Genomic DNA, 27,980 nt, shown 5'->3' with positions numbered 1-27,980 from the left:
GAGTAGTAAAATATAATGAATTATAGATGCAGACCAACTTTTCTTACTATCAAGGAGAGCTTGAGCCTTTGTAGATATTTGCAGACCAACTTCGCTTAACAATATGTGGGGATCCGAAAAATGATCCATAAAGTAGCTTTTACATGGTTCAGATGGAATCCTAAAATTTAAAAAATTGATGTGTGAAACCCCTGCTCAATCTTGTTTGTACACTTCAAGGCTGAGGGTCTTCTACATGCTTCAGTAACAGCTCTCTGCACTTCTCCATCCAAATTTCTCTTTTCCAGAATAACTCCCAAATAAAATGGAGTACTATGGCTCTCAGTCAATATCATTATTTTCTCTCTTGCAAAGCTCATGTCTTGAAAACCTCTTGATTTCATGTGTGAAATTGACAGCTTTCACTGCAGCTGAACAGCTTTTGATGAAGCATGCATCATATTGAACTCCAATCTGATCGTGATTTATATGATCTAGTGATGCAGTTTCTCTCTATTCAGTCCCAAGATACTGAACTTTTCCTGCAGCCGAACTTGTTCTGATGAAGTATGCAACATTAGGCATTCCAATCTGATCATGATCAATATAATTTTGTGATGCAAGTCTTCTCTATCTAGCCCCAAAACCAGCACTCACTGTTGAAGCCACACTCCTTGTCCTCTTTGAAGCAAAGCAGCATATAGCACAATATTCCAAGAGTCGGGCAGTCCAGGAAGGCACCAGTGACTACAGTCCACAACATTTCTCTCATTAGTCCAATGTGCCACATGACTGTCTTTGCGATATGAGGACATCCCCGTAATGTTCAAAACAGCTACAGGAGCTTTCATGTGCTGGATCACATCTTCCAGCACTGGAAGATGTGGAAAATCCTCACTGAAGCTTGAATTCTGTACCGGCTTCGTTTCTGATGCACATAAACGATTATGCCAACTGCCTCTGCAAAAACGTACAATCCTGCATTATACCCAAAAAAAATGGCGTGCATTTCACTAATTTCACACAGAACTTGAACATAAACCTTTAATATTACACACTTACTCCCAATGAGCTGGCTCATAGCTTCTAAAGAAGACTTGAGTCCTTGTCAGGTTGACTTTGGATTCAACCCAGTTTGCCCATGTACCTAAAGCCAACCGGTAAGCAGTTTCCAAGCTCATTCCAAGTTTCAATGACCTTTCCACCTGAAAGTAGCATCCCCTGTTGTATGGACTTCTTAGATCATAATCAAATCACATCAAAGCATACTCCATACAATACCTCTGTGGATCTCACAAACAGAACATCTAAAAAGCACCCCATATAAAGGAAAACAACAAAATCTAAAATGTGCATAAACATGCATAGTCGATCGAATGCTTCAACATAGAAATACCTCAGCGACCACCAATTATTAAGTCCCAGCAGCCTCAGAGGTGAGCATTACGCTGGTCATGCTTAGATGTTTAAGTCTCATGAATGCATTGGCCACATTTAATCACACAATGATTCACATTTTCCAGCCATATATTGCACATTTTTGGTTATATTGGACAACAAAAAGATCAACTACTCACATGATTGAGCTCCATGTGAGCTGACTGTTGCTCCTCCCCCACCCCCTAACAGCCTGCTTTTACTCCCCCTCTCCTGCCCCATCTCTGACTCTCCGTCCTTCCCTGCTCTCCTGTTGTGGCACTGCTTTTTAATACAGCAGCACACAGCTGCCTTTCCTATCACCTATTTGTTAGCAGTACACGCTTACATCATCTCCTTGTTGTGAGTCCCTATCATCATGTTGGTGAGGGGCATTATTCACCCTTTTAGTTTGTTTATGGTCAGTTTAATCGTTTTAGTATGGTGTTTGCTGCCATAGAAGAGGTTTGGTGAGGGACATTATTCCCCTTTTAGTTTGTTTATGGTCAGTTTAATCATTTTAGTACGGTGTTTGCTGCCATAGAAGAGCTGCTGATCAGCATGCAGTTTTTCTGAGAGTGCACAAATAAAAGGAAGTGAGAATGCACAAAGCATGAACATTGACAAAATGAACAATGAAGAACATGAGAATTCAAAAAGTGAATGATGAGGAGGCAATGGAATCCACAAGAGACAGTGAGATGTACAATACAATACCACAAAAGCACCAGCACATGTGATGACCAACAGAGTGCCTCCAATCTCCCTCTCTCTAGGTGGATGTGATCCGATGATCCAATCAGTGGAGTGCAGTATGTATAAGCCTCAAGACTACACCTTAGAAAAATAGGCCAGCCCTAAAAAAGCCACCTAGCTGCCCACAAAAGTGTCCAAGTAACAGCCTATTGAGCATGCCTAAAACCCATGAAATGTGCACTACTACCAGTTTTTGAGTGCACTGCCAACATCATTTGCATTGTCAGTATCTAGCCCAATGATGACACTTGAAGCACTGGCACAAGAGCAGTGGTATTACATCCTTGGACATCCACAATGTGCACCTACAGCATTGATTTCAGCCTTGGGTCATGAGTGACTTGGTGCAAACGCTAGGGAAGCTCTATTGAGCTAAAAATGCATTATACCCTGATTAGTCATTTTTAACATCCCCAAAACATGCTTAATCAATTAGATTACAACTTTCATTAGAAAGATATGTGTTCCTAGAGAGTGTTTGTGTCCCATAAGCCAAACCCTAATTTGGGAGGACCCATCAATCTATAAATAGAAAGGCTACCCTTCACTCAACCTTAATCTCATTTTTACAAGACCTGATAAAGTCTGCGTTTACCTGCTGTCTATTGTCACCTTGCTGCCATGTGACACATACAGCCTGCGTTTACCTATTCCAGATGCCGTACAGCCTACCATATCAGAAGGCAAGCTGCATTCTGCTGCTGCAGCCACATCATCAGTCACTGCTGCATTTTCTAATCCCTTGCTCCGACTCCTCCGTCAAACACTAATCAAACCTTCCTCCGCTGTGTTTGCTGCTGCCTAACACCTCTAGAGACTGATTGCTTGTCAAAAGATGACTTACCAGTGAGACAATAGGATTTGCAAGGAGGAACACGGAGTGAACTCGGCAAACATGGAGAAGGGAAGAGAAGAGAGAAGAAACTCTGATGAATGGAATGATGAAGATCTGAATCATGGAGTGAATATGATACAAGGGAACAAGGGTGCCGTAGGACAAGGAAGATGATGAAGACAACCACGAACCACGAACCGCAATGTCCTCCTAAAGGGGCGTGAGGGTAGTGGAGAGGCTCGAGAGAAGAGGTGATGGACTAAATGAATCGGCCGTGAGAAATGAATGAGAGAGTGGCCTATAAATAGGCATAGTCACTCTAGGATGGCACCCCTTTTTGGGGCTGCAAACCCTAAACGCAAAACGCAGAAACGCAAACTGCAGGTGAAGGGTGAAGGGTTTCTCAACACCCCCTCTCAGGCCCAAAAAGGGAACAAGAGAAGAGTGAGGTGAAGATGCAATGCTACATGTTGAAGAATGCTCATGCTGCAAGTGCCACTTGGGCAGTGTCCCTCGTGGGAAAATTGTTCACTAAGGAATGTCGGACTTTGTGTGGTGCCAAGAACCATAAGGATATACCCGTACTCGATCTCGAGAGTTGACTCCATGTTGACCAAGTGACCAAGGCAAGAAGAGAAGAGGAGAAAGAAGATGTAGAGGATCCCTAAGATCCAAGATTTCCACCGGAAAGGGAACCTACAGTAAAGAACACTAGACAGAGTGAACTAGAGAACCCGAAACTCAACCTCGGGAGAGAAGCCACTAGCTCCGTGCATCCATGTTGGAAGGAATACGAAGGCCTCATCACCAAGTCGAGGCTAAACCTCCGAGGTCCCAATCTAGGTGGTACCTGAAGATCCTAGGTATCAGTAGAAGAGATGACTGGTCGAAGACAGCCACCCCAAGAAAGTAGAGGATGGGTGAAGGACTTCATGTGAAGTAGGTTCCCCCTCTAAGGTAGGAGGTGGAGGGGTTCCCGTTGAAGTCGAAGAAAAAGTAGATACCCCCTCTTAGGGCAAAGAAATAACATCCCCCTCTGAAGTAGATAGAGAATCCAAAAACTCATGAATCACAGACTCCGAAATGTCTGATGACGAAGGAAGTGCCGCCGATCATGCCGAAGAAGGTATCTAGGGTGCCGAAAAGCTCCCAGAGGTAGCCTCTCGAACCTGAGTAGTTGAGGGTGGGGAAGGATGGGGCTCAGAATGAGCAAGAGGTTGGCAATAATCGCTGTCTCTTAGTGGAGCAGAATGGGTAGCTGAAGAAGAGGAAGGAGTCAAGCAGCCACCCTCTCTCGAAGGAGTAGACTGACGAGGAGATGGTATCAAACAATCACTATCTCTTAATGGAGCGCACTGCAGAGCCGTAGGTCGTGGAAGCCACTGTACCTGAAAATAAGTGGGAGAAGACTGCCGCTAGCATTGCGATGATCTCCAGGAGGTCGTAATGCCAATTGATCCTCCATGTGCTCGAAAGGACTTAGTGCGCATCGGATGTGTCTTATTGCCTTGAGCATAGTACTCTGATAGCCGATGTAGAACGATCTCTGTGGCCCAGAAAAAAGAGGTGGCACAAGGAATGCCTGGTGGAAGACGCATATACTCCAAGGGGGTGGGGAGCAAAGGTCGAAGTCGGCAAGCATCAGTGGTGTGTCCAGTGATGCCACAGTAAGAGCACCTAGTAGTCTGAAGAAGGAAGAGATCAGCCACCATGAACCACGAACCGCAATGTCTGCCTCAAGGGGTGTGAGGGCAGTGTAAAGCACGAACCACAATCTCCACTTCAAGGGGTATGAGGGCAGTGTGAAGCACGAACCACAATGTTTGCCTCAAGGGGTGGAAGGGTAGTGGAAGGGCTGGAAGTGAGCTGCCAGTGGGAGGAGGATGCGACCAGCAGTAAGAGATTGCAACTAGTAGAAAAACGCAGGTGAGGAGAGAGAAATACTAAAAACTCAAGCAGGACAGCTTGCAGGAGAGAGAAATACTAAAAACGCATACAAGAGGACTGTGATGACATGGCAAGTTGTACAGCAGCAAGTTTGCACAAGAACAGCAGTCGCTTGGCTAGAATCAGCCTCAAACTGCATGAAGAGGGCTGGAAATGAGGCACCAACTAATGGAGACAGCAATGGACAGCATCAGCTGAGATGTCCTCCGTGAACAGGGTGTGGGCAGCAAGCTGAAACACCTGAAATTTGCAAAAATGAGATTTTGATACAGCGGAAGAAGAAGAGAAGTGGAAGCGAAACCCGCCACCGGTCTTTGCCTTCACTGGAGTGGAGAATCTTTGCCGTTGTTTGAGCAGATCAATCTCTGATACCATGTCAAAAGATGACGTACCAGCAAGATAGTAGGGTTTGCGAGGAGGAACACGGAGTGAACTCGGCAAACATGGAGAAGAGAAGAGAAGAGAGAAGAAACTCTGATGAATAGAATGATAAAGATCTGAATCATGGAGTGAATGTGATACAAGGAAACAAGGGTGCCGTAGCACAAGGAAGATGATAAAGACAGCCACAAACCACGAACCGCAATGTCCTGAAGGGATGTGAGGGTAGTGGAGAGGTTGGAGAGAAGAGGTGACGGACTGAATGAATCGGCCGTGAGGAATGAATGAGAGAGTGGCTTATAAATAGGCACAGTCAGTCTAGGATGGCGCCCCTTTTTGGGGCTATAAACCCTAAACTAAAAACGCAAAAACGCAAACTGTGGATGAAGGGTGAAGGGTTTCTCAACATTGTTGTGTCTCACAATACACTCTTTATCTTATACTCTCTATCCCAATCCTTGAGACATGGGAGTTCGAGGTTCAATATTCACCTTGCATAGTGCATCTACTGCATTGAGCATTGTATTCGTTCAATTTCTTTCATCTTATGTGTTTATTATCTCTATGTTACCCTAACCCTAACTGTGTTTCTTTATTAGTCTGCATTTGTCGTACGATTGTGTTTGTATTCTGTAGCTGAGAAATTATTTACATGGTATCAAAGCTAGGTACTCATTGAAGAAACCTAGGCCCTTGATCAGAAAGTCCATCTTTAGAAACATGAACAACAAAGGAAAGATAACATAGAACACTTTACACCGACTCAGTCTCCAAAGCAGCCTATGCCAAGAATAGAGCAAGAGTGGGTTCCATAGCCTATCCCGCAAAGTTTCGACATGGATGGAAATACTTCTAACTACCCTATAAAAACTAAGATCATATTCTATTACCAACAAGGAGCTTAAGTGATCATTGTTCCAAAGAGCAAACAAGATTGAAGAACTCGATAGAAAAATTGCACTCCAAGAACAGTACTAAACTAGAAGAATGTATCAAAGAAAAACACATATTGTTAACATTGTTAAAAAGCTGGCCACTTTGACGGCGAATGTCAAGCTCAAAGAAAACGGACTATATGCAAAACTTGAAAAGTGTTTTTTCCATTAGATAAAAGTGGAATTCTTGGGATACAATGTCTCCTAGAGAGGAATCTTCATGGACCCCAAGAAGATCGAGACTATTCTTGATTGGCAAACACCTACCACTTGTGTCCGCGATGTCCCAAGGATTACTCAAAGATGACACCACTCACCAGACTCACAAGAAATTCAAAGTTCTCATGGACCCCAGAAGCTGAGAAGGCCTTCCAATCCCTACAAATTGCTTTCAACACTGCTCCAGACCTAGTCCACCCAAATTCTACCAAGCCATTTTTCTTGGAGACCGATGCATTAGACTATGCCTTAGGAGCCATCTTGTCCCAGCTTGGAGATCTTGGTTATATGCATCCAATGGCATTCCATTCAAAAGAGTTCTCCCCTCCAAAGATAAACTATGAGATCCATGACAACGAACTCCTTGCCATTGTAGATGCCTTTGATACTTAGCATCATCATCTAGAGGGTGCATCCCATAAAGTCATTGTCTATACAGATCACAAAAATCTAGAATACTTTATGACAAACCACATCCTCAATCAAAGACAATCCCATTGGAGTAACTTCTTATGTAGGCTTAACTTGGTCATCACCTATTGCCTAGGATACCAACAATGCCAATCAGATGCTTTGTCAAGAAGATCCTACCTCGTACCTAAGAAGGGAAAATAAGCTTTTGATCAACAACAAGCAATACTACTCAAGCCAGAGCACCTCCAGCTAGCAACCATCTCCATTTGTCACCAAGACGACCCTACCTCGATCCAGTTAATCCATGAAGCCCTGTTGCATGATGATTTGGCCAACAATGTCAAGAGAAAAAAGGAAATAAAATTTGTGAGTTTTAGGAAACTAATGGATTGTTATACTATATGGATCTACCTTACATCCCTCTAAGAAAACCGAGACTCCCGGTACTCCAACAACGCCATGATACCCCAACAACATGACATTTTGGAGTTAATAATACCTTAGGGCTTATTTCAAGAGATTTTTGGTGGCCACAGATGTAGAAAGAAGTTAAGGAATATATAAAATCATGTGATATCTGCAACAGGGCCTAGGTACCTCGTCACAAACCACCTCTTGCAATCCTTGCTCATTCCAATGCAACCCTAGTCTTCTCTGTCCATGGATTTCATAACAGATCTTCCCAAATCAGACAAATATGAATCTATTCTTGTTGTGGTAGATAGGTTCACAAAAATGACACATTTCATCCCTACCACCAAGACCATCATAGGCACAACTACCACTAGACTCTTCCTCAAATACATTTTCAGATTACATGGACTCCTAGATAACATCATTAGTAATCGGGATTCCTAATTCATATCTAGTTTTTGGAAGAGTCTTTGTAAACTCCTTGGAGTCCAAGTTAAGTTATCCACAACTAATCATCCACACACTGATGGTGAAACAAAACGGGTAAATCAAGTCTTGGAACAATATCTCCACTGCACCATCAACTACCATCAAAATGATTGGTTTAAGCTCTTGCCCTTTGCAAAGTTTACTTATAATAATAGTATCCATGCATCTACCAAGCAAACTCCTTTCTTTGCAAACTATGGTCTAACATCCTAGGATGAATGTACATCTCTCCAATCAAGTGAAGAACCATGCTGCCCGAGATAAAACTCAACACCTAGCAGATATATACCAAGAACTCAAGCAACAAATCCAAAAGGCTCAAAATCAGTACAAGCACTATGCAGACCAGCATCATCTCCAACATTCAACATACAAAGTCAGTGATAAAGTATGGTTACTTAGGCATAACCTCTAGATAACAAGGCCCCCCACCAAGCTAGACCGCCAGAGATTTGGGCCCTTTACTATTGTAGCCTAGATCAACCCAGTTGCTTACCAACTCCAACTCCCCAACACCATCACGATCCACCCATTCTTCCATGTTTCCTTGCTCAAGCCATACCATAGCTCACCACTAAGGGGGGAGAGATCTAATCCCCCATCACCTGTCTAGATTGAAGATCATTAAGAATTTGAGGTCGAGCATATCTTCGACTCAAGGATCTCCTAAGGTCGATTGAAATACCTTGTTTACTGGAAAGGATATGACCTCAATGATTGCACTTGGGAACCTGCATAATATCTCTGAATAGCACCTCTCAAAATTAAAGAATTTCACAAGAGGAATCCAACAAAACTTGGATCAAACCACCAAGCCACTCCTTGTGGAACCCATCACTAGAGGAAGGGATGATATCACGAACATGCCATGATAAAGTGCACATACTAATTCTTGCTTATGCCATATGAATCCACACCCCATACAAACACACCCTTAACAAGACATCCTCGAACCAACCATGAGAATCCACCCATGCCATATCATCATAGAACCTTCTAGAAGATATGCCATGTCAACACCCACATCATCGATGATATCATCATGGAACATTCTAGAAAATCGTTAGCTGTCCTCCAACACCTATAAAAGGAGGGGCTCGCCATAGAACTCCTCAGTCTTGCCAATGCCAATCTTAGGAGCTCAAGGAGTCAAGACCTCCAAGTAAGTAACTTCAAGTCCTAATTCTAGTTTTTGTCTAGTCATGGTATATACTCTTGTCTTGTCTTCCATTATACTCCTATTATCTTGTCACCTTGTAATCTCATAATACAAGATCTTGTCTAGTATTGTCTTATATCTTGTTCATCCTCGTCCAGGGAGATCTTGTAATTCTGATATCTTGTATCCATACCTACGGTTTTGGGTTGTGGGATCCTTCATGTCCTATCGAGTCTTGTTGTCTATACCTATGGTCCTGAGTTGTGGGATTTCCCGTATCTTAAGTTGTTATTGTACCTTGTGCCCCTACGTGGGATTATCTTGAAATCAGAATTCTTGTAACGAACCTTGCATCTAGTCTAGTCTCTTAAGCACAGTCTAGTGCTCCTATAACACTTTCAAGTTATGAGGAGAATGGAGTCTATAAGTGCGGTCTCCTTCTGCCTTGATTTCTATTCTTCTTACCTCATAAACTCAATCCGAGCTTTGGCATGCTCGGTTTGGCCACCTCAACTATGATTACCTTCGAAAGGCATCAAAGGGACAGTTGTTTGAGGTTTATCGGATATTGTAGTGAGCCAGCAACCTTGTGTATCCTGCATCCATGGGAAGCAGACTCATGATGTTGTTCCCAATAAGGCTTCGCGGCGGTCTTCAGCACCCTTGAGCTTGTTTCTATTGATCTTTGTGGACCGATGAGGACAGAGTTCCTTAGAGGAAGCTTGTATTTCATGCTAATTGTGGATGATTACAGCAAGATGACCTAGGCTTATTTCTTGGAGTTGAAATCAGAGGCTTTCTCCAACTTTAAGAATTGGTTGCTCTTTTAGGAGAACCAATCGGGCCGGAAACTAAAGGCCTTACAATCAGATAAGGACGGAAAATTTGTTTCTAATGAGCTTGCTCAGCTTTGTGTAAATCGTGGTATTCGCCAAGAGTTTGGCAATATAAACACCCTCAGGAGAATGGCATATTGAAGCGGAAGAATCATAGTGTGATCGAGATGGCTCGTACCATGATGAAGCATCGTCAAACATCTTATTGTCTATGGGCTGAGACTGTGGCTACTGCCGTTCACATCCTTAATCAATCCTTATGAGGCGTACTTTGGGTCTAAGCCAGATGTTTCTTATTTCAAGGTTTTTGGGTGTGTCTATGCTCACATCCCAAAGACACAGCATGACAAATTTGAAGCGGCTTTCAAAAGACAAGTGTTTGTGGGCTACAGCTCGCACTCTCAAGGCTACCAATTGTATGATCCCGTTAAGCGGGATGTCTACATGAGCCGTAATGTTAGGTTCGTGGAAGTTCTAGCCTCGGAGGGGGATGAGAAACACCCTGTTCTTAGAGACCTCGCTGATAGCTGGGTGCCAGCAACTCTTCTTCTGGAGCTTGTGTCTCTTGGGGACTCTTCGGATGAGGAGCTTAGTTCTCAATCACCAAATTCACTGGTTGCTTCCCCGTCGTTAGTGGACCTTCCAGAAACTTCAACAAATAGAGAGCAACGAGGCGAGATCCAACATCCTTGTCATTGGACTCATAACACTCTTCGTGATGCAAGGATTGAGGGGGGCCCTGAGGAGTGGCAACCGCAGGATAGCACGGCATTCTCCCAGGAATCAAGCATACCACACCGAGCTTGTTTACACTAATTACTGTTTGATAACTTGTGTCACACAGATCGTGAACCCACCTCCATAAAGGAGGCTTTACAGCATGATCATTGGTGGAAAGCGATGGAGCAGGAGCTGGAGTCAATTGAGAGGAATGGCACTTGGTATCTTGTGTCGAAAACTCCCCATCAGGATATCATTGGAATCAACTGGATCTTCAAGACCACGTACTGCAGTGATGGCATGTTGGACAAGCACAAGACCTGCCTTGTTGCTAAAGGTTTTGCACAATACCCATGCATTGATTTCCATGATACTTTTGCCCCTACAACTCGGATGGCTACTATTCATACACTTCTTGCCTTGGCTAGCCATAGGAGTGATAAGTACGAGCAGAAGCAAAGAGAGTATGTCTGTCAATTGAGGTGCAGCAAGAGTTTAGTGAACAATGAGTTTGAGAGTGAGAGTCAATAGATAGGTGTGTACCAATGTGGTACACACAAAATAAAAGAATATACTTATATTTAGAATGCGGTACATTTACACCCGCAAGGGTGAGTTTACATGTGTAAAGTAATATACACACCAAAGTACCATAAGGGCCTTTACATCCAACAACCTCCCACTTAAAGGTCCTAAGGGAACCTTTAACCAACTCCCACTAGCCGAATACAATGCTCATGTTGAGCCCTTGCAAGACTTTTAGTGAGAACATCTGCAAGGTTATCCTGTGTTTTGATCTTAGTCAGTGTGACTAGACCATCATCAAGAACCTGTCTGTGAAAGGATATCTAACATCAATATGTTTAGTATGTGCATGAAACATGGCATTCTTAGCCAATTATACGGAACTCTAGCTATCATATCTGAGTATAGGTGTTTTGGTGGGCAGCCCAAAATCCTTGACCAAACAACCAAGCCAAATAGCTTCTTTCGAAGCTTCAGTGGCTGAAATATATTCAGCCTCAATGGTAGAAAGTGCTACTATCTTTTGCAATCTAGAGCACCAAGAAATTGCCCCACCAATCAAGGTAAAATGTACCCACTAGTACACTTGTGAGTATCCAAGTCCTCTGCCATGTCTGCATCACGATACAAAGATACATTTCACTACTTCCCAATATGCTTTGCTAAGATTTGACATAAATCTACTCACAACTCTCACTGCATATGCAATGTCAAGTGTAGTGGCAACCATAGTATACATAAGTGAACCACAAGTTGAAACATAAGGAACACCCTTCATAGAGCTGGCTGCCTTATCATTTTTGGGCAATCCACTTTGCTAAGCTTAAGATATGGTGGTAAAAGAACACGAAGCGGCTTAGCATCAGCCATAGAAAAACGATCAAGTACTTTGCTGATGTACTTTTCTTGTGAGAGAAACAAGAGCTGCTGCTTTCTATTTCTTATCACACGCATGCCCAAGATGTGTTCAGCTGGACCTAAATCCTTCATGAAAAAACCTGAATTCGGCTATTTTTTCAATGAATTAATTTGGCTTTTATGCTTACCAGCAATAAGCATATCATCCACATAACGCACAAGTATAATAAGGCTTCCATCATTAGCCTTCTTAATATATAAGCAATGACCTACATTACTTCTTTTAAACCCATGTGAGAGCTTTTTATACCATTGTCTAGAAGCCTATTTCAAACCATACAAGCTTCTCTTAAGCTTACATACTAAATGCTACTTTCCTTGTATAACAAAACCTTCGAGTTGTTTCATGTACAGCTCTTCTTCCAAATCACCATACAGGAATGCAGTTCTAAAATCCATCTAATCAAGTTCAAAATCCATAGATGCTACAATGGAAAATAATAAGTCTGGCTTTGTATTTGGATTTGCCATCCACACATTTGATTTTATAGACCCATTTGTTAGGAATGGCTTTTCTATCTTTGGATAACGAAACCAAATCCCAAGTATCATTCTCATACAATGACTTCATTTCTTCCTGCATAGCTAGCTTTTACTTTTTCTTTAATTCACATGATAAAGCCTCTTCATACGTAAGAGGCTCACCTTCATCTGTGAGCAAAATGCAGTCCAAAGAGGGATCAAACCTTTGTATAGGTCTTCTGACATGTATAGACCTTCATACCCAATGTCTATGTTATCAGGTAATGGATCCACATCCAAAGGAATGTCAATGATCTCATTATTTGGCTACTCAACTGCATGTTCAGGCTGCTGTAATAGATTTTTAGGCTGCTGCAATTCATTTTCAGCATGCTGATTTTGTTACCCTAGCTGATTTTCAGCATCCCTTTGCTGACCATTTTCATCTGGCTCAATGATGATACGCTAATTATCATAATCAACATTAAATGGAGCTGAATTTTCAGTGGGGCTGATGGATGTTCAAGAGGCTACCTGATCATGCTGAAATTTCACTTTCTTTTTGTCTGAGTCATTAGATGTGACATTTTTTAGTAGCTTTGACTCATTAAATACCACATCCCGGCTACGTAACACCTTTTTCATGCTTGGAACCCAAACTCTATAGCCCATTTCACCTTCATCTCCATAACTCAAAGATGACTCTATGAGATTTCATGTCAAGTTTGGTCCTGCTATCAACAAGTATATGTACATAGCATTCACAGCCAAAGACTCTTAAGTGGTCATATGAAGCAAGTTTGCCAGACCAAACCTCTTCAAGAATCCCACTTTCAAGTGCACGATGTGGAGATTGGTTGCAATTATGCACCGCGGTTTTGAGTGCCTCTCCCCAAAACAATTGCGGGAGATTAGCTATGGACAACATGCACCGTATCTTCTCAAATAACATACGATTCATTCGCTCAGTGACACCATTAGATGATGGATTATAAGGAGCTATAAGCTTCCGTTTAATCCCATTGGTATCACAAAACTTTGAATTATTTAGATACATACTCTCCCCCGCTATCTGTTCTTATGCATTTTGATTTTAAACCTTTTTGAGTACTAACAAATACATAAAACCTTTCAAAAGCGTCCAATGCCTCACTTTTCTACTTAAGCAAGTAAACCCATAGCTTTCTAAAATGGTTATCAATAAAAGACAAAATAACACAAAACCACTATGAGTTTTTAATACCATGGTGCATACATCGAGATGGACTAAATCCAAGATACATGCCTTCCTAGAGGCTCCATGAGAGTATGGACTCTTTACATGTTTACCCAAAACACAGTCATCACAAAAGTCAAGCTAAGTTTTTCACATCAACTCTTCTAAGTGAAAAAATTGCTTGCAAATCCTTTTGGCTCATGTGTCCAAGACGCTTGTGCCATAACTCCATATGTGTGACTACACTTCAGCAATTGCAACAAACTTTCCAGGAAGTGCCTTGCAGTAGAGATAATATAGAGTGTCCTTTTTACCACCTCTAGTGACTAGCATAGATTCTTTCTATATCTTCCATATTCCACCACCAAAAGTAGTAAAGTAACCTATGTTGTCTAGTTGCCCAACTAAAAGCATGCTCTTCTTGATGCCAGGTACATATCTAACATCATGAAGCATCAATTCTTGACCATTTTCAAGAGCCAGGTGTACGATGCCCATTCCTTCAATATCACATGCATGGTTCTTAATGCCAGGTACATATCTAACATCATGAAGGATCAATTCTTGACCATTTTCAAGAGCCAGGTGTACGGTGCCCATTTCTTCAATATCACATGCATGGTTGTTGCCTAGATAGACTTTCCTAAGATTTCCTTCTGTATAAAAAAAAAAATACTCCAAAGATGGAGTTACATGAAATGAAGCACTGTTGCCAACAATCCAAGATTGTGACAAACCATCATGGGCTGACAACAAAGCATCTATCACATCCCTTTTAGTGATATACATGTCCTCCACTATCATAGCATATGGATCTGAAGATACAACCAGCAAATCAGCATCTTTATCTTCTTCTATCTCCTCGATAATGACACCAGATACACATTTGCTTTTTCTATTTCTTTAGGGGTAGAGCTGCCATCCTTTTCATTCTTTTTCCCTTTTGTATTAGCCTGCTTCTTATGTTCTTGTTCCCGTTTAAAGTACCTGCAATCGGGCTTTTTATGCCCTTTGCAACCACACTGATAACAAGTTACATCTTGTTGTTTTTCCTTGCTTTTGCTGCAATTTTTGTTTTTATTTGCAGCATTTTGATATTTTTTCAGTTCTTCCTCTTACATTATAGGCTGATCTACTGTTTTTCCCACTTACTTTACGTCTAATCTCTTTGTTGAGAATAGAACCACGCACACCATCAAATGTCAAGTTGGGGTTGTTGCTCAATAACACGATCAATGTTTCCCATGAATCAAGCAAAGTCGTGAGCAAGAAGATAGCCCTCAATTTCGAATCAAAAGCTCGCAAGCCTACATCCTGTAACTAACTTAAGATACCACTGAAAACATTCAAATGCTTTAAGGGAAGCTTAGACTCATAAAGCTTCAAGTTGACTAACTTTTGCACGCGTGTACCTGATTGACAGGAGTTGTATTCTCATTAAGTAGCCTTGAGTTTCTCCCAAACTACATAGGCAGTAACAAGTCTCTTTATATCAACCAAGATATCATCTGTGACAGCCATTTTAATGTAAGTAATGGCCTTTTTATTCATTTTAGCCCAATCCTCATCTGGCAAAGCAACAGGCTTATGTTCTGCCAAGGCATCATCACAACCCTTCAGAAAGAATATACCCTGCATACGATCTTTCCAAAGATCAAAGCCATTGCCATCAAATTTACGAATCTCAAAGAGATTTTGTGTGAGATGTAGATGCACTACCAGCCATCTTCAGCAATAAAGTGCTAAATGCTTTGAGCCAATAGCAAGGTTACTTGTAACAACAATTACACACACTTGTACTTCCAAGATGTCCAAGAAGCAGATGTTTTGCTGCAATTTCAGTCTCAAATACTGATTACGGCATGTACACATATCAAATTTGATACATCTGCATTAATAACAACTCCCACTTCAGTAATACATTACCATAATGCCCAAATGCAATAACCCAAGTGTTGTATATCTTCAAAGAGCTTTGGGACAGCAAGATGCACCAAAGGAAGAGCCAATACAACAACATGATGTTCCAAATGTAAGTAGTGAGCACAAGCAAATGATGCCAATGGGACAATTGATGCATATGCAAGGCAAACTTGGAAGTGTTATGTGCTTTTTGAACCCCTTGAAAGCAGCAAAGGCAAGAAGAGGAAATCATCTTCAAAGAGCTTTGGGACAGCAAGATACATCGAAGGAAGAGCCAATCCAACAACATGATGTTTCAAACATGGATAGTGAGCATAAGCAAATGATGCTAGTGGGGCAATCGATACATATGCAAGGCCAACTTGGAAGTGCCAATTCAATGCTTTTTGGACAATAGGGTATATATGCAAGGATAGGGCAGCTAGAGTACTTTGGTGATGATACTAGTTTCCATGCTATGGTGGGTTTAGGAACCGCACACTAGGATGTATGGCACAAATCCTTATGGTATACAACAACCAATGAGAAAAAGGCCTAGAACCTAGTTTAAGTTTCAAGGCAAGTAAAGCTAGAGGCAAAGTTTCCATGTGCTTCTTGGAGAAGCTTTAGCATTGTTTCACCTATGAAAGAATGCAACTCAATGAAGGAGGGTGACCTGGCAGTTTATCCTCAATGATGCACTTTACCTTGATGTGTTTCAGTTAGAGCCGATTTTGGATCAACCTCTTTCACATACAAGGAATAGAAGGTCCAAAGTATTGCCTGATGCTCAAGGGTAAGATTGCACCTCCGCTTCTCTAGCGATGGGCAGCTCAATTATGTAGTGGATCTCGAATGCACTTGGTTTGCATCCAAGGCATTGTAGGTTCACAGTATTTCTGCCATTAGAATCACTATTTACTATACTAGTCACTATGAGTTGGTATGCATATGTATATGGTTTGCACCTAGGCTCTGAAATTGTACATTTGCAAGATTGCTAGCATGTATGGAATACAGTATGTACATATCAAAGTAATTTGTATTTGCAAGGCATGTATGGGATACATGAATGGCATGCAATGTACATTTACAAGTGATGTATGAGAAGTACAATTCCATAAGTTACATGTGGTTTGCAATTGACGAGGCATCGATTGTGCTTAGTTTACGCATTACAATGCATTGGTAATCAACACAATGTTGGATTTTGGTATGTGAATACATCCCTTATGGTTTTGACAATGGCTATGATCCATTGTGTGGATTGTAACCAATTTAAGTGACTAGAATTTTACATACAGAGGGCATAAGCATGATTAAGCAATAGGTGCACATATTCTTTCACTATGATGTCAGCATGTATTTCCAATAGTGGCAGTGGATGCTTTGGCACATTGCAATGCAATCGAGGATGATTGCAAGGATTTCAAGGGGATGGTTTATCATGGGGACGTGAAATTTTATTACTTTGCTTAGCATTTGATTAAAAGTTAATAAAATATGCTAATGTGACTTGCACATGTGAGGTGCAAGTTAATTATTTCACAGTATGGGACCGAAGACCCCGAAATATCAATTAATGCCAAAGGCAAAAGTTGTAATAAGTTATATCTGACAGGTACTTGGTGGTATCCAATGTCTGATTTTGGCCTAGACCAATTTATTCGCCACTAACGTCAATGGTGACATTAGATATTAGGCATTAATTAATCATTTAATACCAGTCTAAGAGCTAATAACTACTCAAGGATACTTGAAAGACACATTTGTGAGAGTGCGCAGCAAAAGAAGAACACGAACACAGAGGAGAGGAGAGAGGAAGCAGAGAATGAAGGAAGAAAGTCTGCACTGACTGAGATGAATGCTGAATACACTGGAATGGACAGAACAGTCCCTGCACGCAGCCCGGAGCGTCAGTGAGGGAACCAGGACAGACTGGAAGCAGAGGCAGCACCAATGCCGGAGACGGAGGCGGAGGGAGCAGTGCTGTACCTGCAGAGCATGAATGCTGGACTGACTGGGGGGGCTGCTATAAATAGCCCCCAGCCAGCAAACTGGCCGACCTGGCCAGATCTGGCCGACTATGGCCATATCTGGTCCGACTGACCAGAACTGGTCCGACTGCCCAAAATAATGGGCAGTCAGCCCAGAAACAGCCCAAATTGGGCTGTAAAATGCCCAAGGCTGCATACTAACAAAAGCAGCCTAAAAACACACTGACAGAGCTCCTCTGTCTCCTGTCAGACTCTGACAGGAGCTCACAACCAGGAGATGACAGACTGAGACTGAATAAGAGCAGGCTAACACCCCCTCTCAACTCCTGGGAGAGTCTGAAGACCCAAGAACCGCATGTGATGAAGCAAAGAAGCCTGAGGCAACGGCTTCGTAAAGAGATCAGCTGCATTGGCCGCCGTAGGACAATAGACCACCACCAGCTCCGAATCCACGATCCGCTCTTGAACATAGTGATACTGAACCTCAATGTGCTTCGTACGAGCATGAAACACCGGGTTCTTAGCCAGAGCAAGAGCACTCTGGTTATCCACGCGCAGCTCCGTAGGTCCGGTCTGGGAAAAGCCAATCTCCGCGAGTAAGCGACGGAGCCAAACTGCCTCCATAGCGGTCGAACATAGGGCCCGATACTCAGCCTCTGTAGAAGAAAGTGCCACAGTAGGCTGCTTCTTGCTGCTCCAAGAGACAGCACCAGATCCAAGGGTGAAAGCATAACCTGTAGTGGATCGTCGCGAATCCACATCACCTGCCCAATCAGAATCACTCCATCCAGAAAGGGTAATCCCATCTCCATACATGATCCCAAAGGATCGAGTCCCCTGCAAATAGCGAAGAACCCGCAAGGCCGCCTGCCAGTGATCCTAGGTAGGAGTCTGCATAAAGGAAGACAATAAAGCCACCACAAAGGAGATATCCGGCCGAGTGTGAAGCAGCCAGATAAGAGAGCCGACAAGGCACCTGTAACGGGTGGGATCGGTAAGAAGAACTCCAGCTGTCAAAAGCTTGGACTCAGGGTCCATAGGGCATGAGATAGGCCGACAATCAGCCATATCAAACTCCGAAAGAAGCTCGGAGATATACCTGTGCTGCGAGATAAAAATGCCCTGTGCCATCTGATAGATCTCCAGACCTAGAAAGAAGTGAAGGATCCCTAGATCCGTCATGTCAAACTCCTGCTGTAGAATGGACCGTGTATGCTCCACCTGCTGAGTGTCGCTCCCTGTAATGATAAGATCATCCACATACAAGATGAGGAACACCGAAAGAGAATCCACAACCCGTAAGTAGAGGTTGGGATCATAAGCCGAGCGCGCAAAGCCACTCTGTAGAAAGAAGCGGTCAATCCGCTGGTACCAAGCACGAGGAGCCTGCTTTAGGCCATAAAGAGCCTTCCGCAGCTTGTAGACATGATCCTCCTTCCCCTGCACAAGAAAACCAGGAGGCTGTGAAACATAAATCTCCTTCTCAAGAACGCCATTCAGAAAAGCAAACTTGACGTCCATCTGATAGACAGGCCAACGGTGATGAGCAGCAAGAGCCAAAAGCACTCGGATGGTGGACATCCTAGCTGTAGGAGCAAAAGTCTCAAAGTAATCCAACCCTGCACGCTGGGCAAAACCCTTGGCAACAAGCCTAGCTTTATGCTTGTCCAAGGAGCCATCTGCAAGATATTTGGTCTTAAAGACCCATTTCACACCAATCACCTTCCGTTTCACGGGACGCGGTACAAGCTCCCACGTATGGTTTCGCTCGATGGAGTCGAGCTCGGCCTGCATAGCCTGTCTCCAAATATCCTGTGCAAGAGCCTCCTCCACAGTGGAAGGCTCGGAATCCTGAAGAATCTGTGACATAAGAGCATAGTTCACACATAGTGAACTGTCCCGCTGGGCCTGTAAACGTGCTGATCGACGAGGACCTGTAGAAGAAGCAGGAAAGTGAGTAACACCTAAATCCTGCATGAGCCGGCGATACCATAAAGGAATCCTGAGAGACTCCTTCTGTGAGGGAGACTGGGGGTTCTCCGGAACCTGTAAAGCACCCAAATCGAAGAGGGACTCCCCCTCACCGAGTGAAGGTAAATCCTCCGCATCTGAAGAAGGCTGTATATCCCGTGAAGATCCCGAAGTGGCGGTAGAAGAGCTCGTAGAAGACGAAGGCACATCCACCAAAGGGGAAAGGGAAGCCGAAGGAGGAGGTATAGGGGGGGGTGCTAAGGGTGATCCTGGAAGGAAGTGAAGGGAGAGAAGGTGGGGGGGGGGGGGGGGTTTCCGTCGATGATGAAGAAACATCTGTAATAGAACCATCAATCGGATCCTCAGAGGCCGAAGCCTCATCAAAGATCACATCCCTGCTCACCTCAACCTGCCGAGTCGTCGGGTCGTAGAGCCGATATCCCTTCGTGGTCGTACTATAACCAACGAAGATAAGCTTTCTCGACTTAGAGTCGAACTTCGTCTTCCTCTTCTTCTTGTCCACATGGACAAAAGCATCGCACCCAAAGATGCGAAAGTGGGACACGGAAGGCTTCTTTCCAAAGAAAGCCTCGTATGGAGTCATGTCCTGTAACGCCGAAGTCGGAGAGCGGTTGCGTATATGCACCGCTGTAGCCACCGCCTCACCCCAAAGGAAATGAGGAAGACTCCTATGCTCTAGTATAGATCGGGCCATCTCAATCATGGTCCGATTCGCACGCTCCACCACACCATTCTCTGATGGTGTGTTCGGATGGGAATACTCCACCCGAATACCATGATCCCTGCAAAACTGAGAGAAAAGGTGAGAAGTAAACTCTCCACCGTGATCAGCTCGAACACCACGAACCTTGGAAGTTGTTTGGGTCTCCACAAACACCTGCCACTCACAGAAACGGGAGTACGCCTCGCTCTTATACTCCAAGAAATAAGGCCACACATAACGACTAAAGTCGTCCACAATCAGCATCAAATACTTGGCCTTCCCAAGGGAGGCCGTGCCCATAGGTCCGCAAAGGTCGGTATGAACCAACTCAAGCGGAGAAGTAGCCCTCCTAGAAGCAACCTGCGGGTGAGGCTGCCGGTGTTGCTTGCCCCTCAAGCAGCTAGGGCACAAAGTGTGAAGAGGAGGGAAATCAGGAAGTCCCTCCACCATCTTCCTCCTAGAAGCCCGGCGAAGAGAATCGAGGTTCAAATGACCATACCGAGCATGCCAGAGCAGCCCAAGCTCATGGGAAGTCCGCGCAGCCAAGGCTGTGAGCGTATAAAGCCCACCCTCCTGTGTACCTGTCCAAAGAGCATCACCTGTAGAAGCATCCTCCACTGTGACTGCATCCTGAGTAAAAATGACTCGGGTACCTAACTGAGTAAGACTATGCACAGATAATAGGTTAAAGCCCAAATCAGGCACATAGAGAACTTTGGCGGAGGAAGACCGCCTGTCAGAAAACATAGGTAAAGTCCCCACTCCATGAACAGGAACTGTAGAATTGTCACCAATGGTGACTGTACCCCCTCTGGAACGAAGATCCTGAAGCCAATCCTGACGGAAGGTCATATGTGAAGATGCTCCACTGTCGACGAGCCAAGGCTTCTCCTGTGTGGTAGAAGCTAGGGCAGTGTCTTCCTCAACAAAGAGATGCACAAACGCAGATTCTGTTGTGGCTGGGGCCGCCTTCGAGTCCTTCTCCTTAGGCTTCAAATGGGGATACTTCTGCCAACACTTCTCCTCGGGATGAGTGCCCTTCCCACAATGGGGACACTTGGGCTTCTTCTCCTTCGCATCCTTCTTATCTTCCTCCTTCTTGTCCTTGGACTTCTCCTTCTTTTGTTTCTTCTTCTTGCCACCACCTGTGGTAGCTGTAAATGCCTTGGTGGAGCCACTGGCTCCCACCTCTTTGAGTCGCTCGTCATGCTCCAAGACAAGCGGGGAAAGCTCCTCCCATAGGAGAGTCTCATGGGTTCTCGTAGTGATGAGGCTGGTATAGAAGACATCATAACGGGGTGATGGCAGCTGAGTCAACAGAATCATCGCCATATCCTCAGACGATATCAGACGACCAAGAGAGGCTAGCTCGCCTCGCATATCCTCCATCTTCGTGATGTGCTCCTTCATGGAAGAAGAACCATCAAGACTGAGCATCCGCAACTTCTTCTCCAGGGAAATCTTGTGGGCAAATGTCTTGTGCTGATACAAAGATGCAAAATTTGTCCATACTTCCGCCGCGGTCTTTAACCTGTGAACATGTACAAGAACAGAATCATGGAGACTCATAAAAAGAAAGGAACGGGCTCGAGAGTTGAGCCTATCCCATAAGGCTGCACGGTCCATAGAGGTGCCATCGGACGAATCCACGGGGGGTCGGTCGATGGGCGAAGAAACAAGCTCCCACAGATCAAAGGTATCAAGGATGCAAGCCACCTTGCATGACCATAGGGAATAGTTGGAACCATCCAACTTGTCTTCCTTCGGAAAGGAAGGGAGAATCGGCACCTGGATAGAGGAAATCAAGAAAGGCATCCGCACATCTGATGCAGTCTTCACTGAAGAAACCTTCGCAGTAGATGGAACCCTCTGAGATGCATGGACTGAAGAAGGACGAGTGCGAGGAGGGTCTTCCCGATGTCGAACTTCACGATAGTCCCGCCTCCGCTCAGAGGAATGATGAGAAAGAAGCTCATCCTCTGAGTCTTCAAAGCCTGAAAACTGGTAAGACATCTTCCAATCTGCAAAATACCAAAGAAAGTTGTGCCGCTGACAAAATAGGACCAACAATGTGGTCACCAACCACCAAGACGCAGGCAGAGAGTGCCTACGAACACCTGGATCTGCAAAACGCAAATAGATCTGATGTCGAACACCAGAATCGAGACCACCAGCACCGGGAACCAGCCCAGACAGAGGTCGCTTGCAGGAAAGGAGCAGCCGGGGGTAGAAGCGACCTGCAGTACAGCAAAACGCAGGCTGTAGGAAGGTCGCCCTGCAGCAAAAGAGGTCGCCTGGCAGCAAACGCAGGGTTGCTGCGTCACTGGATGACGTGGCAGCCCCTGTGTACAGCAAACGCAGGCTGTAAAGCCTCCTAATGCAGTCGCCTGGCTGGGATGGACCTGTTGGCAGCCGCCTGAAGCAATCGCCTGGCTGTTGTGGAACTGTGGGCAGCAGCAGTAAGGTATTTCTCTCGTCCTCCGTGCTCTCAATCAGGCGATGATACCATGTGAGAGTGCGCAGCGAAAGAAGAACACGAACACAGAGGAGAGGAGAGAGGAAGCAGAGAATGAGGAAGAAAGTTTGCACTGACTGAGATGAATGCTGAATACACTGGAATGGACAGAACAGTCCCTGCACGCAGCCCGGAGCGTCAGTGAGGGAACCAGGACAGACTGGAAGCAGAGGCAGCACCAATGCCGGAGACGGAGACGGAGGGAGCAGTGCTGTACCTGCAGAGCATGAATGCTGGACTGACTAGGGGGGCTGCTATAAATAGCCCCCAGCCAGCAAACTGGCCAACCAGCTAAATTGGCCGACCTGGCCAGATCTGGTCCGACTGACCAGAACTGGTCCGACTGCCCAAAATAATGGGCAGTCAGCCCAGAAACAGCCCAAATTGGGCTGTAAAATGCCCAAGGCTGCATACTAACAAAAGCAGCCTAAAAACACACTGACAGAGCTCCTCTGTCTCCTGTCAGACTCTGACAGGAGCTCACAACCAGGAGATGACAGACTGAGATTGAATAAGAGCAGGCTAACAACATTGGCCTAGCCAATTTAATTATTAGTTGGTGAAATTAATTTTCTAAGCACTAGAATAATTATTAAATTAAATTTCACAATTAATCTTTAAAATTAATTTAATAAGCTGAATAATGTTGAAAAATGGGATTAAAAGGTTGCCACTTGGCAAAACTTGCCCACACAAGTGGGCAAAATGTTTTTGGGAATTAGTGGAAGTCTATTCCAACAATTTTAAGCGAGAAGAAGGTTGTTAGAAAGCAAGAAGATGCAGCTGAAGTGATTTGCAACCACCAAGGACCATTTCTACAAACAGGTGACAGCAATTTGGAGCCCTCTAGAAGCACGTGATAGTAGCCTAAGATCCTTCAAGTGTAAATGACAACATACTAGAGGCAACAACAGCCTTTCTAGTGGTCCTAAGCTGGAGGTGATAGCTTCCATGGCTGTTTGATCAGGACAACAACATTTTTTAACATTTCTCACAATGAAACTCTGAAATTTCTCTCTATGCAGCATTCTCTCTCATCCCCCAGCCATCTCTCAAGTCATCTCAATATTTTCCAACAGTTTGAGTCATCAAAGGTGGAGATATTGGAAAATCTCTATTCTAAACCCTAATTTACATTAGAAATTCTGATTTTACAACCACCTCGAGATACATCCTCAAAATTGAGGGCCTGGGACTTGAATTCCAACAACTGAAATTAAAAATTTTCAAGAAGATTCAAGAAACTGACTAGCCAATGTTAATTTGGGGCTAAATCTGTCTTACAAGGAGCAAGGTAAAGGCCAATCCCCAAGCAAACCAAGGGGCAAATTGGTTTGGAGGCTTGCCGGTAAGGCACTTGGATTAAAGAAGGAGATCAAAGAATCTCCATTGTACTCTTTCCATTTGCAATATCAGATAAAGAAATACCACAAGGATTGCCAATTTTGGGGCCAACAGGGTGTCCAATGTCCAAGATTAAAGTAGTAAAGTGTGCATTTACACTTTGCATGAATTTTTTACTTGTTGTAATTAGTGCTTAATCAAGTCGTTATTTTACCAACCTCTCCAAGGAGAAAGGTTGGTTTCAACCGATATAGAATACATCAAACTTTGGAGCTCGCAACTGAGTTTATAGAATCATGGCCATATCCTCAAAAGATATAGTCCGTCCGAGAGATGTAAGCTCATCTCTCATGTCCTCCAATTTGTTGATGTGGTCCTTCATGGAAGGAGAATCATCGACACTAAGCATCCGAAGTTTCTTTTCAAGGGATATATGGTGATTAAACATCTATTAATAATAGAGAGACACAAGCTTCTTCCAAACCTCCACAGCAATTTTCAATCTACAAACGTACACTAGGACAAAATCATGTAAGCTCATAAGCAAAAAGGATCTAGCTTAAGAGTTGAGTCAATCCCACAAGGTAACGCAATCATGTCGATGCGACAACAGAATTCTCCCCAAGACAGGGTACAAGATGCAAACAAAGTCCCAAAGGTTAAAGGTATCAAGGATACACTCCGTCCTACATGGCCACAAAGAATAGTTGGAACCATCGAAGCAGCCCTCCTTTGACAAGAAAGGAAGCATAGGCACCTGGACAAAGGGTGCCATCAAGGGCATCTTAAGACCATGGTGTCGGGTCTTGTAAGAAACATAAAGGGAGGAAATACAAGAAGGCTCTCGTACAAACGGGCTTGGTAACCTCCATTCTTCTCGATCTTTGTGTGCACTAGCATGATATTCCCTCCATCTCTCAAAGGAATGATGAGAGACCTTATCCTCTTATGTCATAAAAGCCGAAAAACCAGTTATGAGACATCTTTGAATCCTGCAAGCACCTAGAAAAGCTGTGTTTTGCTGCAACAGCATAGAAACAGGAGGAAATCAGCTACAATCGAGGCGTAGATGTGCCACCTACACAATAAATCTTGTCACCTGCACCTAGATGATGTCGCCTACAATTAGAGACTATTGCCTGGCAAGAACTATCGACTCAAAGCAGCAAACCTTGTATTTTGACAATGAAATGTTCTCACCTAGTGTAATCAGTTGTCGCCTAGGCAGAAGATGATGTCACCTACTACCAAATACTATCGCATGCACTAGGGAAGGTTGCATTTGCAGCAAATACAGGGTTTTGTACTTGCGTTTTGGGGCTGGGTGGTCTCCTCTTAGATAGACTGCACTCTGTCCTCTCTTAGGCAAATGATACCATGTGAGAGTGCACAATGGAAGAAGGAACACGAACGCAGTGAGAAGGAAAGAGAGAGATAACAAGAATAAGAGAGAAGAAATCTGCACTATCCAAAAATGATGTTGAATACAAAGAGAGGACTGATTGGTCCCTGCACGCAGTCCAAGGTGTCCAGCATGTGTGCAACACATACTCAAACATTTGATTAAAAATTAATTCAAATGTTAAGTAAAGCAAACAAGATTTTACATCCTCATGACAGCCTAGGCATGACATTCAGTGGGCCAAACATTATAGATGTTTTTAGGCATTTTTTATTGGTCATTATTATGTGATGTATGGCATTTATTGCTGGCCAACCAGCATGAAATGCTGCTTGACTTGATGCATTTATTGCATTATTTTTGACCCATATATTCAGGCTCCCTCCTCCACAGTCTATCATTCATCATCTACAAATTCCAATGCAAGCCTTGTTGGAGTTAGGGAGCCCTAAGTTCTCCCTTTGCAAAGTTCCCCTGTTCTTTTGTTTTCTCTTTTCTCTTGCATTATGCAATCTATTACACTAGTCTTCTACGCTTCCATCACTGCACCCACTTCTCACAAACTCAGCCTCACTCCATCCCAAAGATTATTTTCATACGAACCATCCTAAAGCTGTGCTTGCAATTTGTCATGATTCATCCTTGACTTGGCTAATGGATATTCCAATTTGGACCCTATGCAATGATTGCTTCTCTTCACCCTTCTCTCTATGTATTAGCAAGGTGTATTAAGGTTTGTACAAAGTTTGAAATTGAACACTATTGTAAAACAATTCCCAAATTGCAAGCTACTTATGCATCATATGAAAGCTAAGTATTCACTAACACTTGTTTAAAAAATTCCTTAATGTGACTCGATATGCCTAGATTTTGCTGACATAATTTCAAACACAGCTAGGCCCAGAAGGTCTGGATTCAAGCTCAGAGTGCCCAAAAGCATCCTTTTCAAATTAACCTTTGAGTAGTAAGCATGATAAAAACCAAGCTAGAGAAAACTAGCAAAACTCAAACATTGACAACACAACTTGCAATATTCCTTTTGAAATTAACATTTGATGAATGAGCAAGTTTTAAAATGTTTCAAATGACTTCTACATTCAAGGTGAACTTACTATAGAGAACATTAAACAGAATTATACCTCCCAAATGTCTTTGATAATGTCCACCAGTGCCCAGTGTTGAATACCAGCACATCTGCATTCAGCCACCTCAATGCTGCTGTTTCTAGCTTATCCAGCTTCAAGGTTGATCGAACCCTCCTTGGAGAACTTTTTGGTGCTACACTCTCCTCCACGAGAAAAGGTGATCGATAATACTCAATTGTGAAGTTGAAAGTACTAAACCTGACAGCCAAATGAGCCATTGTCTTAGTCACTGGTTTCCTGTTCACTTCATAGACAGTCCTTTTGTCTGTAAGGTCTGCCATCAACAAGCATATAAGAGACTCCCACTGAGTCCTTCCCATAGAGTCTCCCACAAATGCCACCCGAAGACCATGAAGCTTATGTCGGATTTCACTTGCATCAAACCTGCAACAAAGGTTTGGTCATGGCAAAACATCATAACCTTAAAATGCTCCAAAATGATTTGTGGTTCGTTCAAGCCTGCCAGATAGATGTCCCAAACAAACTACTCTGTAAAATATTGGGAAGATTGGCAGTAAATTGCGTAATTCTCTAACCATGGAAGGTCACATCCAGTAGGTTGCCATCTCCAGTTCAAGTAGTCAGAATCGGGCCGTCCATTGTCTTGACAGCTGAATCCAACTTCAACAAAAGGACATGATGATGAGTTATACTTTGGAGGCAATTCATCACGGACCCAACTTCCAGAGTAAATATCACATGTAGCTAAAGAGCTTCTCACTGAGCTGTTCCCGATTCTTCCATCAACAGCACTGCTATGAAGGCGGTCGATAACAGGAGACTGACCCAACAGCCACGAATGAGACAGTGAATATCTCCACAAGAGGGCAAGAGACAGGAGACATGAGCATATTGACAGTAATACGAGACGAAATGTTAATGGGGCTTTTTTATGCCTATCAGGGGTGCTCTGCCGTACAAGACGTCTCGTAGAGGAAACACGATAGAGTATCAGCAAAGTCGTTAAGATTCTCCACATGGGGGAGCTTCGGAGTCGAAGGCAGAGCTTCAGAATCAAGCCACTGAGATGCAGACGCTTGACAGTGCATAGGATGAATCAAGCCCCCAAATCTGCGGGAGAGAAGTGTCGTACATTATGGAGATGATGTGATGGATGTACGATGTCCGTACTTTCCGTACAAAATGAATGTGGTGATTCGGAAGTACGATTACCGGCGGGTGAATAACCTGCAAGCCAGCTATCATCACCAAGCACGAGATAGTTAAACGTTCGGGTCTCGTAGGAAAACTTGTTGATGAGTGCGAGCTGTATGACGGCATTCATTATTCAACGGTCACATTCTGTCTGTCTCTCTCTCATTCGAGGGCCGCTGCCTTTCTCCCTCAATCATCTCCAAG

The 27,980-nt window shown here is 43.7% G+C and overlaps 1 protein-coding gene across 1 annotated transcript; it reads right to left on the bottom strand.

Moving 5' to 3' along the window:
* On the bottom strand, window positions 1–27,980 carry LOC148010210 (protein trichome berefringence-like 7). Its single transcript, XM_087673065.1, has 5 exons — window positions 27,795–27,980; window positions 27,158–27,692; window positions 26,616–27,005; window positions 1,042–1,200; window positions 1–939 (listed from the first exon to the last, which is right to left on the bottom strand). The coding sequence occupies exons 2-5, from the start codon at window positions 27,598–27,600 to the stop codon at window positions 633–635; spliced, it is 1,299 nt and encodes a 432-aa protein (XP_087529191.1). The 5' UTR covers window positions 27,601–27,692; window positions 27,795–27,980; the 3' UTR covers window positions 1–632.

This window comes from Lygodium microphyllum, chromosome 30, assembly GCF_053477565.2.
Source record: "Lygodium microphyllum isolate KBCC chromosome 30, Lygodium_microphyllum_v1.1.10, whole genome shotgun sequence".
NCBI lineage: Eukaryota > Viridiplantae > Streptophyta > Polypodiopsida > Schizaeales > Lygodiaceae > Lygodium > Lygodium microphyllum.
Note: the sequence above shows the minus strand (reverse complement) of the source record. Positions and strands in the feature narration are given on the sequence as shown.

Excerpts from the sequence above, each read along its gene's own strand:
- LOC148010210 (XM_087673065.1), bottom strand. The coding sequence starts at position 27,600 with ATGTGGAGAATCTTAACGACTTTGCTGATACTCTATCGTGTTTCCTCT. Across the intron at positions 27,006-27,157 it reads ACTGGATGTGACCTTCCATG|GTTTGATGCAAGTGAAATCC; the intron begins GTTAGAGAATTA and ends CCTTTGTTGCAG. Across the intron at positions 1,201-26,615 it reads TTATCAAAGACATTTGGGAG|GGGATGCTACTTTCAGGTGG; the intron begins GTATAATTCTGT and ends TCCATACAACAG.